The sequence below is a fragment of the Pelmatolapia mariae genome, linkage group LG20 (genome assembly GCF_036321145.2).
Source record: "Pelmatolapia mariae isolate MD_Pm_ZW linkage group LG20, Pm_UMD_F_2, whole genome shotgun sequence".
Taxonomy (NCBI): Eukaryota; Metazoa; Chordata; class Actinopteri; order Cichliformes; family Cichlidae; genus Pelmatolapia; species Pelmatolapia mariae.
The window spans coordinates 15,156,000-15,170,490 of NC_086244.1; the positions used below are offsets into that span (position 1 = coordinate 15,156,000).

The following is a 14,491-nucleotide window of genomic DNA, read 5'->3' on the forward strand; positions in this document are numbered from 1 at the left end:
CCTCCTCAGGCATAGAGAAACCCTGCCAGGTCTTAGTTTTATTCTGTTTCTTGTTGAATGTGAAGCTTCATGCTGGTGCTTCTCTGCTGGATGAATTTCTCCACACTGTGCGAAACCCTGTTTTATCTTGTCAAAGACACATATAAGAGGAAAAAAGGAGAAGAGCTTCTTGTTAAAGGAAAAGACAATAAAAAAAAATCTTCAGCGTGCAGAAACACGACTCTCATGTGTCGTGAGAGATGAAACTCCTGCTTGTGTAACTACAGCCAGTTTGATCAGAGAGAACATTGGAAAGCTGGTTATTGTATGTAGAGCTGCTGTGCGTTCATTAAGCAGCTGAGACAAAAAGGAAAATGTAGAGGGAGAGCCGAGAGAAGGAACGTGAGCACAGTTAAAGAGTAAAAATGAGAGGGGGAGGAAAAAAGTGACAAGAGGGGACCGAGACATAAAAATGGAAGACTTTCAAAAAGCTCAGAGAGACGATGAGAAGAAACGGGGAAACGTAACAATAATTTGTGTTTTTCCAAGAATCTAGTTCATGCGTTATCACAACTCATTAAAAAGGTTTTGAAGAAAATACATCTGCATTATCTCCAGATTGAAACACAACATTACCTCCTCTATCAGGAGGAAAGTTGGTAACATTCTCCATAACAATTCACTGCAAAAAATACTGGATTTTTAAAATAGTGACTCGCAGGTCTACATGAATACACTTGAATACTGAAAATACCAAATGCCTTTAAAGGAAAAAACGAATAGCAAGAAACACAATATTCATTTCATTTGACTAACTCACAGGAATGTTATATTAAAAGATGGTTATTTGAGAAACTTTACATTTAGACAATTAGACTGTAGGGAAAATGCTACATATGGCAGTGTTAGTGTAACTGTACAGTGCAGGGACTCAAGGAAATGAGGCAAAACTGATAACCTGGTTTAAATAACAGAAAATAAACTGTAGTCTCTGTGGTTATATGTTCTGGTAATAAATGGAGACCAGAGCAAGGACACTAAAATAAGAAATGAATGATGGCACTAAAATGTTCTTTACACCCAGGTATCATAACTTCTTTAAAGTAAGAATCTGCTTAACCTTGTATGACATGAGGAAATCTTTAAAAGAACCAAAGTTTATGTGTCAGTACGGCGCAATACAGGGTAACCATATTTGCCAGGAAGAGCAGACACTTACATTTACTCGCTGCACCTTCAAAGGCCTTGAAAAGATTATGAGTCTGATGTTATCAAATCTTTCAAAGAACTGAGGCATAAAGTCTGAGGCATACATTTTTAATATCTACCACTGAGAACTCTCGTAAGAGCACATCAACATGACTCCCTTACTAAACCCCTCAAAAACACGTGCTGAAATAATGATGGGAAAAAACAAAATAAAAAAACAAAAACAAGTGGTTCATTTTGTTTTTCCTCACTACTCTTTAGTTATTAACATCTGTCCTGTCTCCTTTTAGTCACCTCTAACCAGTGACAGATGGTCTCGAACATCATTAGTGATTGTCCTAATCTTAATCACAACTCTGTACTATTAGAATATGTCATTTTAATATAGTGCTCCATATACATGTTGTCAATGAGGAAAAATACAATCAGTTAATCTGATAAATTAAAATAACTATTGTTTTTTTATTTTTCCCAAAAAAGTGCTTCTACTTGGGTTAGAGTTATGGACATGAATTAGGGTTAGCACAGAGTGAACACACAATGTAAGCCTGGACTAAAAAGAGAAAAAATAGTTACATTTTAACACATGACCAAAATACTGTCATGTGACATGAGATGGTATGGTAATAGGAACATGGTGGGACTATTTCAGCCACACCACGCAGCTTCTGTCATCATGTCCAAGGCTGCATGCATGAAAGGATGTACATAAATTTCCTCCTACAATATTCCAAAAAGACAATGGCATATACTTTAAAAAGAGGAGAGCTATGAAGTACATAAACATTAAGTTGTTCAGAGCAGAAAGCAGATGAATTGGATCATTTAGATTCAAAGAGCATGCTGGTGTAACCATCGAGATTCAGGAGGATTCAGTGTTTTACCATGCTAATGAATTGACTTAAATTTATCTAAGAAGTTCTACAGGGATCAATGTCTTAGTTTAATTAGCCACATAGCAGCAGAGTCTAAAGCTCCCTGATTGGGTATTGCTACTGTCTATGTTATTTGGGGAACATAGTTGACTCGTTCTGGCCCTAATCTTCTATCTTTTCCTTTATAATCAGCAGAGTTCATTGTTGTATCTCATTGCGTGTACGTCTCTATCGTTTTTCCTTCATTAGCAGCTTTCTCATTATATTTGCCTCTCTCTATCATTAGTTGCCCCACCCGCCTCCACTCTTGTGTGCTTTGCCAGCAGCGATCAACCTTCGTGTTGTGTCAGGCCGTCCACTGACTCTGAAGCCTCTCCTCGCCTCTCTGCTGTTGTTAAATCACTGATACGAGCCAACCAGGAATTAGCCAATTATTGAATTACTGAATTACTGCTCCCCACCATGCCGTTTACCATTTAGCTCTGCAGCAAACTGAGACTTGAATACAACAGTGAGATAAAGGAAATGAACAGTGGGCAAACAGTTGGAAAAGTTACATGTTTACTTCTATCTATGACAGTTCTACATGCATAACAACTTGTAGTAATATTAACATATACAGATGTAGCAAGTTAACGTGCTCAGTTTTTCTCTCATATTAGTTTGAGAAATCATTAGGCCCCGCCCCCTCACTGCTGCCATTCAAATTTTCACTATTTGATCACCGTTACTTTGGCAAAAGATTTATTTTTAAATAAGTATGGCTCTTTGATTTTATATAGAGGCTGACAAATACAAACAACCATTGATTTTAATATAACAGATGTCTGTCATACATTCAAACATCTGCAGGCTAGCAAATAAATGTAATAATAATAATAATAATAATAATAATAATAATATTTAATGTTTCATGTTTAGTTGACAAGTTCATACCATGAATACATTGTATGTCCATATCTCCTCCTTAGCGTGCGGCACTGAACTAAAATTTGCACAAACATCATCACATATACAGCAGTTATGAATGTCTATATGTTTTTTTCAGAAAGATTCCTTATAAATCCAATATATGTTACGTTCATTTCATCATCCTCTTGTAAGTGCGAGATCATGTTGTCGCTTTGCTCCCATGTGTCACATTCAATGTACAACAAAGCAGTTTACCTACAATGTCACTGCAACTGTCACTCCCATAAGAGCAACAGTAATATTTGTAATATTTTATTTTCTAAAATTTGCTTTGTGTCACTGATTAGCTTATACATTTTACATGTCTTAACTAGCAAGATGATCTTTTAATAATGCAAAAGCCCCTTAGAATGAGGACATCCTCTACATTTGTAAATGTAGACCTGTAATGTCATGACTGCTGGACACCCGAAAGAAGAAATTTGTAATTTGACGGTCAAATAAAATGAACTAATATTGGTAACCAACAACGTGTTTCTTGGCCTCAGTGTATATACATAGGAAGAAATCTCCTTTGCTGACTGTGCAAACTACAGCAGTTTATGTTGTTGGCACAACATAACATAAAGGTTAATCTAAACATATCACATGGAAATAAGAAAGTGTAGAAAGCAGACCTCAGAGTTTTCTTTCACACCTTTTGTTGCCTCCTGGCAAAAGAGCTACCTGTTGTCTGAGCAGTTTTTTCAGGCTTATTTTTGCTGCAGTACTATTAGAAGTATAGTGATGGCATGAAAGTACCTGGTGTGTATCCTCTGTCCACAGTCAGGCTGGGGAAAGGCATTGGTCTCAGGCTAAACTTGTTGTGAGTGAAGCCACACGAAGGAGAAGGCAGAATCCCGGGATACTGCGAGGAGTCCAGGGTTGGCACTGGGATGGCACTGACCACCGCTGAAACAGAAAGAACAACAAGGTGTTATTCCAGTGACCCACACTGAAACAGAGACAGTAAACCTGCAGATCACACAGAGATTGAGATTTCACCTTCCACCGATGGCAGTGCCTTTTTCATAAAGCTTATGAAGAACTGATCAGGACCAAAACTCAACGGATTCTTCCTTTGATCATGCCGCATCTCTCCACGGTCTCTCCGCCGTCATGAAATCTGGCTCAGCCGTGTTTGTGTAATCTTGCCGACAAACACGCAGAAGCCGAACAAGCAAACACACAGCACTGATCACATAACTCAACCAGCGCGAGAGATGAGGCAGCGGTACGTGAGTCAGAGTGGGAAAACAAACTGTGAGCACCACTGAAACAGATGTATAAAGAAGCAGGCTGATAGCAGTGACAGAGCAGACACGCACAGGAGTCAGCAAACCAGCGAGAGAGCCAAACGAGTCAGGGTCACCAATATTAGTCATTGCACAGAAAGTTTTTATGTTTATTTCAGTTTCGTTTTCCAATTTCAGATGTGTGTTTGCTCATTTTAGCTCATGCCTAGTTTGACCATTAATGTTTTCTTAATCTTAATTCTAATACGAGGATATTTGTCAAAGTGTATTTAAAAAATATTGTTTTACTCACAATCATGTGGAAACCTTGGTCTCATTAAAAATGCAGAAACGCCTTCTCATACTTGTTAGGTTTACACATTTTAAAAAGTCAAACTGAAGAGATTTTCTAAAAGTTTTATTTTAATTTTAGTCAGTTTTGCAAGTGGACTTAAAAAAAATATTTTTGTTCTTTTTGTCAATTAAATTTTTTTTCACACAAAGTTTTGGTGTATGATGAAGTTTTAAATGAAAAGTTTTAACTTTTACCCTTGTGGTTGCTTATTTGTGTGAGAAAAAACAGAATGTGAGAGTAAAGCTGAGTAGACTGTGACAACACTGACTGAGAAGTTGTTTTATGATTTGTACAATTGGATACATGGCACCAATTTATCCTTACTTTAGGGTTATGCTGCTGTATACGTTATAGTGCTGGATAGTTCCAAATGATCTCATTTATCTGTTTCATGGTATTAAGCAGACATTCAGTGAAAGTTATCTTATGTGCAGTCATGTGAGAAAGTCAGTTTTCTCTATGCACTCCTGTGAAAAAGGGGGAGGTCGAGTACCAGCCCAATGCTAATCAAGTGCTAATCAGCACTCACGTGATCAGCAAACGTAAGCATCTGTATAAAAGGAGAAGTTTTTGTCTTTCCATCTTTTCCAGCAAATTCACCCAGAGGTCAGAACTTCCAAGCCTCAGAGAAACTCCAAACAAAACCCAAAATCTACATTTTGGATTCATCAAGAATCAGTTAGCAGGTTAAATAAAATTAATGACAAACTGAAGAAGACTAAACAAGTATGGCATCGTTGGAAGGGTTATCAGGAGATGTGTGGCCATAATGAACTACACCTCATACCAACCGTCAAGCACAGTGGTGGAGGGGTGATGATTGGAGCTTGTTCTTGAAGCCACAGGACTCAACCATGAACTCCTCTCTATACCAAAGTATTCACATGTGAGACAGTCCATCTCACAGTTAAAGCTTAGTCACAGTAGGATCACTCAACATGACAATGTTCCCAAATACAGCACAAACTCTTCAACATAATAGCTGGGGGAAAAAAGACTCAAATTGCAATACTCTAGTAAAAGCTGAGACTTTAAATTCTGTGATGGGACATTACGAGAATGGCAGAATGTCAAACAAGCAACGCATAAAGATGAGTGGGCAAAAATTCCTCCAGAGCGATCAGAGACACTTACAAAGGTCATTTTCTAAGCTAATGAAGCAAAGGGTACTGGAGAAAAACCTGAGACAACTTTCTTTTTGACATGACTGTAAAGCTGCACAGTACAATTCACATGTTAGAAGACATTACATTTCAGACTCTGAGTATCACAAAAAAAAAAAAAACAGCAGCAGAATTCTAATATCATTCTAAACACTGTTATGGAACTATTATTGCTGCTATTAACATATTTTTTTCTTTTTTCTGTATGAAAACCTGCATTTCAAACTCCACTAACTATCCTGAATCATCCAGGTCTAGTATTTGTAAATCATGACAGCAAAGACAGTTTTTCACCATGTACAGACTGTTCCCTTTGCAGCTATTCATTAGTTAGGAGACCTGGAAGTTCACTGCACTGAAGAACAGCAACCAGTGAAGCATCTGCATGTACATATCCATGGTAACCAAAGAGCTATGCCAGCGGACAGAAAGGGAGAAGCGTAAGAAGTACGATCTGTGGTGGAAGAAGTTTTTTATAATGTCACAGTGTTAATGATGTTATCAGCAGCCCTGTAACAGTCCCACCGACTGTAAAGCAGACAGTCAGTCAGAGCCAATAGAGTTCATATTGTGACCTTGAGAGGAAACTGCAGGGACTCAAACTCACTGAGACTGATTACACTGCCTCAGGTCCACACACACACACACACACACACACACACACACACACACACACACACACACACACACACACTGCTTCTTCAAGCTGTTTAGAAGATAAGAGGCACCCGCCAGTGTTTGTTTGTGTGTGTGTGTGTGTGTGTGTGTGTGTGTGTGTGTGTGTGTGTGTGTGTGTGTGTGCAGGTGTGTGTGTGTGTGTGTGTGTGTGTGTGTGCACATATTTCTCTCTTTGTCTCTCTCCAGCTGTGTCTTTTTTATGCACATCCATTCAGGCTGGAGGTGAATTCAGCATTGTGTTTCTGAATATAAATGAATGTTTAATAAAGAAAAAAAAGTGTTCAAAAGAAAACATTTGCAACAGCCCATTTCTGTTTTCTACAAAAATATTGTCAATGTAATACTGAATTAAAGGCTCACCAGCCTGCTGTAAGGAAATCAATCCAAAAAAAGAAAAAAAAAACATGACCGAAGGTTTAACATTTTGTTGTAAACAGTTTTCTCCGTTTTTGTTTTCATCTATGTTTTGTAATCAATGTTTCTCAAAAGTGGATAGATAAAAGATCTGGGGAATAACAATGCTTATAAAGATATTTTTCTTACTAGTCATTATAATAATTGTGAAGATTATTAAATTGATATTTTCAACACTTTGTGAAATATACTTATTCGACTTGAATGAGAATAAATTGTGTAAACTGGCATGGAGCTTTTCAGATGGTAGCATGACAAATGAGCAGTGTAACTGTATAGCTGGCGGACTTGCTGAGTTTCAGTCAGTGTAAAAAAAACACGGATGGTAAATTACACAGATTCATAAAATATTGAATCAAGTGTACTTTTTTCATTACTTTTAATACAGAGTTCTCTTTACCCTCTCAAAGTTATTGGGCGGTGTGCAGGACTTTGCCCAACCAATCTCCGTGTGATTTGTGTTCAACAAGTCCCTGAGGGGGTGTTCTGTGTGGAGCGTTCGGCCCATTGCTACAGACTACTCAGTCCTTGTGCAACCAAAAGGAGAGCTTGGTATACACTAGGGGCAGACTAGTTCCCAGTCAGAGCTGGACATCATCTCTTTACCATTTGTTAAAGATTTTCTGTGTGGAGCTTTCTGATCTGGTGACCTCAGGTTCACATGTCTGCTTTCTCTGGGTGACCTGGCCCTGTTGGCTTTATCAAGTTGTACACTTCCTCCAGGCCAGAATGCCAACTCTCGGTTGGGAATGATGTGCTTCCCCAGTCTTGCTGGCCTTTTTTTTTTTTTTTTTTTACAAATAATGGGGAAGTGTATGGGTACCAGTCTATTGTTGTAAGGATAAGAGAGAATACAAGCAGCAGAGATGAGCTTCCTCTGAAGAGGTCCTGAGCGCAGCCTTAGGTTGAGGAGCTGAGACTTTCAGGTGGAGCTTAGAGTATAACTACTGCTCCTCCACATCAAAGCGAGACAGTTGAGGTGGTTCAGGCATCTGACCAGGATGCTTCCTGGACGCACCCCAGGTGTTTTGTATCAGTTTTACCAGTTGGAAACCCCGGGGCAGACCCAGGGAACGCTGAACAGATCGTGTCTCCTGACTGACTTGGAAAGGCTTTGTTGTGCAGCAGATAGGAGCTGGAGGAGGTGGGTGAGAAAAGGGAGCTCTGTTTAGACTGTTCCCCAAGGAACCCAGACTGAATACTGAATCAGGGCTAGAAAACGGATGGATGGATGGAAAATCCTGCACAAAAACACACATGTCAATAAAGATTTTTAAATTGAATTCTAACTGTCAAAAGAGACAGATGGCCAGTTTTCTTCTGCCTCCTGCTTCTTCCTCTTTGAAACCCAGAGGTTATTACACTAAACCATCATCAATACCAGCATCGATCAGACAGTATTGATAATGGCAGGGCTGTGATCAGCAGCTTTAGGAGGTGTGTGTGTGTGTGTGTGTGTGTGTGTGCTCATTTAAACAGAGTCAGGGTTTCATTACAGCAGCAGGACGACCAGAGATGAGCAAGCCTAGTCAATACACTTATTGGCGGAGAATATTGATGAGCTTGGTGCAGTGAGGTGGGGAGCTACAAGTTGATGGAGGTTTTGTAAGAGGGTGAGAAGGAGGCCAGAGATAAGAGGAGACAGAAATACAGATAGAGATCACAAAATGCTGAATTTTGCATAAGAGGATATAAAAAAAATGCTGGTACATGAAGTCACATAAAATTTAAAAAGTAAAAGTCACAAAGGAATTAACTAGAAATCAAAAGGAAGGAGTGATAAAGAAACCATACAGAAAGAAAAATACTGAGCAAAAAAAAGAGACAAGAATGGATAAAAAGTTTGATCAAGAATGACACAAGCACACTGAGATGAAACCCAAATAAAACTGATAGAAAACTGTGAGAGTGAGAGAGGAAAGCCAGACCGGAGACACAAAGACACAGAAACAGCAGGTAGATATAGAGATCAGCGCATCTGACGTCTGCAGAGCAGAGATGTTACAGCCGGGTTTTAAAAAAATGAAAAAGAAAAATATCGAAGAAGCCTGGAGCTCCTTTAGCAGAAGCAAAATTCAAGAGACATAAACAAAGAGAGAAACAGTGTGGACCCTGCAGGGGTTTAAGAATAACGCACGTTCCACCAAATCAATTACGAACAATTTACTTAAATGTTCTCAATATTTTCCCCATTAAATAAAAAGCAATCAAAGTAAATAAAAAGACTACTAGTGCAGTTATTTTTACTATGACATTACAAACACCTAAGTCATAGAAAGTGTGTTGAAAAACTATTTACAATTTCAGTCAAATTGCCTTTTATGTTAATTTAATGTGCAAATGTCCTTAATGTATTTGTCAGTTTGCAGCTATCTTCATAATGAACGTGTCAGTTGGATGTTCACTGACACTGATTTTATTCTGTATTTATTTCTTTCCTGCTAAAATCATGGTTGTAGTTTGTTTTAATGCTAACACGGTTCCTTTGTTTACTGCAGCCTGTCTGCAGTCATAATAAGACATTTTTAAATTCTTTTAATTTAAACCAAATTTCTAGCACAAGAGTTTGGTCCTTGCACTTGCTGAGATATCCAACATGCCTCACAGACAGCAAGCCCTAGATCATGCCATCTGTTGGAACTCCACCATCTCTCCTTTTCCTCCTCTCCAATCCACGCCCTGCCTGTGCTGGCAATGTTTTTAGAGCAATCCTTCTACTCATGCCTTCAGGACTTCTCAGTCCAGGCAGTCATTCCCTTGATGGCTTACAACCTCCTTCAAGATCTAAGTTGCAATAAATCTTTCTTCATCATCTTTTTTCGAAAGATTTTCGTCTTTGCCCAACTGGGGCCCGCTGACTTCTGTTCAACAAAATGTTCAGCAAATTGAGGTTCCAATGACACGAGATAAAAGACATATCATCTCGTGTCATACACAACCATATGATATTTTAACCAAGATCACTATGTTTACCTAATCCTGATAAAAAGTCCTCTCTTGCCTTAATCTTACGACACTGATATAAGATTTGTGTTTTGTGTAACTACATCAGATACTCGCTGTTGACAGCAGTGAAAACTGTATCTGAATATTCATAAAGAAGTTGTCTGCATACAGTACTATGAAAAAGTATAAAATCATCCAGAATTATCTCTGTGAAGGTTCTCAGTCATCCAGTGTAAGGAGCTTGGAAAGAAAAGCGTCTGGGCTTCTTTAAGTTCCCTTGAACACGTTTCACCTCTCATCCTTCTTTTAAGCCCTATTGGAAGTTTCCCCAAGAGCATCATGGACACAATAAAAACAATTGTGACCACACCCGTTTTCACACCTTGGCTCGTGTGATTAGGTAGAGGATCAATAGGGGTCCATGACCCTCTTGGGAACATTCCCATATGGCTTAAAATCTGGGACTCTCCACCAGAATTCCTTTATAATTACACAGGAAAATGAGAAATAGGAACAGTGATTTATTAAAATGTGTAAATGTGTAAAAACACTGGTTCATGCTTTGAAACAGATGCATTTTTATGCTTGAACGATTGATATATCAAAGTGGCTCAAACGAAAAACATTCCTGTGAAACCGGTCAGGTACACCAAGTGGACTGAACATCAGTGAAAAAGCAGCCGATACGCAAAGAAAATCTTCTGAAAGAAAACCATATCTCAAGACCACTTTCAAAAAAATCACAAGAAAGTCTGGTTCCTTGGAAGCAAAATATAAAGAAATGAAGGGTGGCTCAAGACGTTTGCACAACACTGTAGATTTTTTTAACTATATGCACTCAAATTTGAAGAGAAAGAACTGTTAGCTTGATTTTTGTTATACTTCAGGTGTTTAGTGAATTAAATCCAACAAAAATATGCTGCCTATTTAAACAGATTACTAATTGTATTATAAACTATGACTGGAACGTCCACTTTCTAGTGTTTTTCAGTTCAGTATCGTCTTTAACTTCCCTCTCCAAAAACAAAAAATACCTTAAAGCTTTTCTATTTTTACAGCGAGAGAAATGGCATTTCTAAAAGATGCAGTGCCACAGCTTAGAACAGAGAAGTCTTTGACAGAACTTCCAAAAAACAATAAAATAAAAGGAAAATCTATGAAATGTGAAACATGACAGTGAATAAAAAAGATAGGAAGAGGGAAAAAATAGAATAGGAAACAGGTCTGAGTGTTGGCAGAGGAAGCCAGAGGGTTTTCCTGCTTTACGGTGACCCACATATCACAAACACCCACATTTATGTAAACTCACAGTCCTTGTCACATGCTAACAAGAATTATCACTCGACCGCTGACTCACTCTCTCCAGAAATAACCACACAGCATTATAACCTGGATGCTACGCTTCAGCTCAGTGACTCCAGTTTGTTACAACTGGGTTAAACAACAGCAGCAACTGCACATCAGAAGAAGAAGAAATAAAAGAGAGAAAAGAGGACACAAATCCTTCAAGACATGCAGCCAGACTGAGAGCAGGGTAATTACAATGTGAAACATTCTGCTCACTGATGTGACTGAAAACATACTCACTCCACAGAGAGAGAACACCGTAATTAGACAACCTGCTTCTGTGCACAAAACTGGTTCATAGACACAATTTGGTATCATAGAGATTCTGCAGATGTTCTGCATCAACCTCATGGTGAAAGGAAACAGCTTTATACAAACAGCTGTTTAAAGTCAAGTGCCTACACTATGAACTCCACCCACAGTGCGATGGGTGCTGGGACAGGAGGAGGTGTCAATGCGATTCTGGAAGTGGGACAGAGTTGGTGCGAGGATGAAGAGCCGATGAGGGTGATGCACATCAAACAGAATTTGACATAGTCTTAGACGGCTTTAGAGACTTCGCAAGTGCTACAGTTAAAAGGTGTCTTATGGAAATGACAGGAGACTGGTGTAATTAAGGACTGCAAGAGCTTCTAAAGGGGTATGATAAAAATGAAGGGACATGACATGTCTGAAGAAATACTGGAGGAGATGACTTGGACTGATTCTTTAAACCAGACTTAACATTCTTCTAATGGCCTTAAATGGTTTAACCCTTGTGTGGTGTTCGTATTTTTGTTACTCAGCCAGTGTTCATGGGTCTGGTGGACCCGCTAGAGTTTTGGCTTTCCAATTAACACTATCAAACAATTTTATGTTAAATTACTCAGCAGATGTTTACTTCATCCCAATTACGAGCCATGTGAACAGCAAACATGGTTAATTTTTTCCCTGTACCTTTGTTCGATCACATTTCTGAATTAATGTGCTTCTCGTTTTTTTTAATAAAATGTTATAAAAAAAAATTAGTTATAATCAAGTGTAAATATCTTTATACCATATTTTGCAGGTTTTGATGGTATATACTGCCTAAAGGGGCAGCGGCCTCTAAATGGCATGGGTCTCACAGACCCGAACACCATGCAAGGGTTAAGTAAAGGATTTTAATCCTGACCGTCAGTTTGTACTTTCCTAAATCTTGTAACAAGAGGTAATCATTTGGGTGGGTTTTCTTTAGTGGCAAGACTGGGGCGTTACAGTGACTTTATGTTTCTATTAAGATCTCAGCCTTGGCTAAGCCATCAGCTGTGTGCTGTTTGAGGGGATGGTGTTTGACATAGGTCTGTTTCATGTTTATGAGTGCTGGTTGTGTTGGCTTATTGTAACCTACATTTTGGGTTATGACCATAACTTTTGTGTTTTAGGGAACTGCTGACACAGTCAGTCAGTCAGTCAGTGATAGCTGACAGACATTTCTAGGCATCAATGAAAGTCACTGATTTTGTTTGGGATGTTGGTGCCTCACTGTTGGGCTAGAGCCTATTCTAGCTTTCATAGAGCAGGAGCTGGGGTACAGCCTGGACAAGCTGCCAATATATTGCAGACCCTCTCATCCAAATACTCAAATATTAGATAATATTATAATATTAAAAAAGATAGTAATATCAATAATGTGAAGCTGCTGATGTCACGGTGGCCATGCTCCTTTTATCCACAGTCTTCTCTGAGAGGAACAGTGCCTTATGCTATGAACTGAAAAGCTTCTACAAGGTGCTACCAACTTATTGTTTTTTTCCACGAGAATTATGATGAGTTAGAGTACTTAAGTGAAAGAATCATTTCTAAAACTGCAAATCTGCCAAATTACACAGCAGTGATCACTAGAGACCTCTTTGCAGAATGTGCCTTTAAATTAAGTATTTTAATTTTTTTTTTTTGGAGAGAAGTATTTTAATATTGAAAACAGCCAGTTCTGATACAGGGAATAACACCCTAAAGAGGGTCAATGTATAGCCAAATTATCTTTGAGATACGATGATATCTGGAGAAAAATAGTAGTGAATGAGATAGAAAACTCAGTTTGTATCAAACTCCAGCTATTCTTTCTACACTGATGACTCACTGTTACAGACTAATGCTTTAAATTCATCCAAACAGAGTGCAGAATTTAGGGGTCTGTTTTTACAATAAACGTCTTTAAAATTAAAGTTGTGCTCACCAGCCAACCGTAAACTGCTGTTTAACTTCACCAGACTCCATTAGGTGGTTGTAGAACACTGAATTTAATGGCTCAGTACTCATTAATCAGTGTGAGTGACAAAGAAAAGTACAAATGCAATCATGTCTTCGGTAAAACTTTTACAGTCACAGCCGTGTTGACTGACTGAAGCTGCTCTTCTGTCTGATGTGAAACCCCTCATGTGATCTGATCAGAGCCACTGCTGGAGTCCCACACTGTAAACCGAATCTTTGAGGATTCACAGCAACATTCCTTTTTTCCCGCTTCATCTTGCCAACTCTCTTCGAGTTTTTCGCTGCTTGCCTCTCCTTCCTCATTTTGTCTTTCCCAGGCTCATCCCCTCGTCACTGGCATGTCCTCAGATCTCCCCCCCACTCTGTCCTCTGAGTCGTTCTGAGGGAATGAACAGGCTAATTATCAGTGTGAGAAAGTTGGTGCAAGTGTGAGCGCCTCTCTCTTTAACTTTACTTTTGCCTTTGCCTGAAAGACTTTTTACATCTAAACCTCCCAAAGAAAGTTGGAAAGTCGAAGAAAGATGAACTCTCTGACTATCACCATCATCATCATCATCATCATCATCATCACCCTAAGGCAACTGACCACTGGAGACATCATCTGGAGGCACCATGTGAAAGCTCAAGCACCAATAGAAAGAGCAATGACGTATATTAAGCATAATGTAAAATACGTTCAGTTCAGTATGCTCCCAAGTTAATCTGAGAAACTGTAGAGCTCTCTAATTATAAATGATTTTGAAATTTTCAGTCACAGATTTTCCATCAAATGTGACTTTATACCTGGGTTGCCCAATATGATAAAAGAAGAAAAATTATATCTCACTAGCTTTAGAAAGAAATAAGAATGCATGTGTGAGCTTCAGCAATTTTCAGGAAAGTGATTTTCCATATTTTTTCTGATATTTAAAATAGCAACTGTTATTTAACCCGTAACCTTGAGAAATGAAGAACAATTACTACCTCAGTTAATGTAGGCTAGCTAACTGATGTTTAGCTACTCACTGCTAGTTTCAGGTTAACTGAAGCTGGTCACTTTACTGTGGTGCAGTCTTGACAAGTCACCCTACTCAAATTAGTCATTACTGACTACCTGAGTTGCTTTGG

At 38.7% G+C, this 14,491-nt stretch overlaps 1 protein-coding gene across 1 annotated transcript in view; it reads right to left on the bottom strand.

Moving 5' to 3' along the window:
* dcc (DCC netrin 1 receptor) overlaps nucleotides 1–14,491 on the bottom strand; it is a 329,297-nt gene that overhangs the window by 26,143 nt on the left and 288,663 nt on the right. The window contains exon 26 of the mRNA XM_063465291.1: nucleotides 3,777–3,926. Coding sequence (XP_063321361.1) covers nucleotides 3,777–3,926 — 150 coding nt within the window. The remainder of the gene's footprint in view (nucleotides 1–3,776; nucleotides 3,927–14,491) is intronic.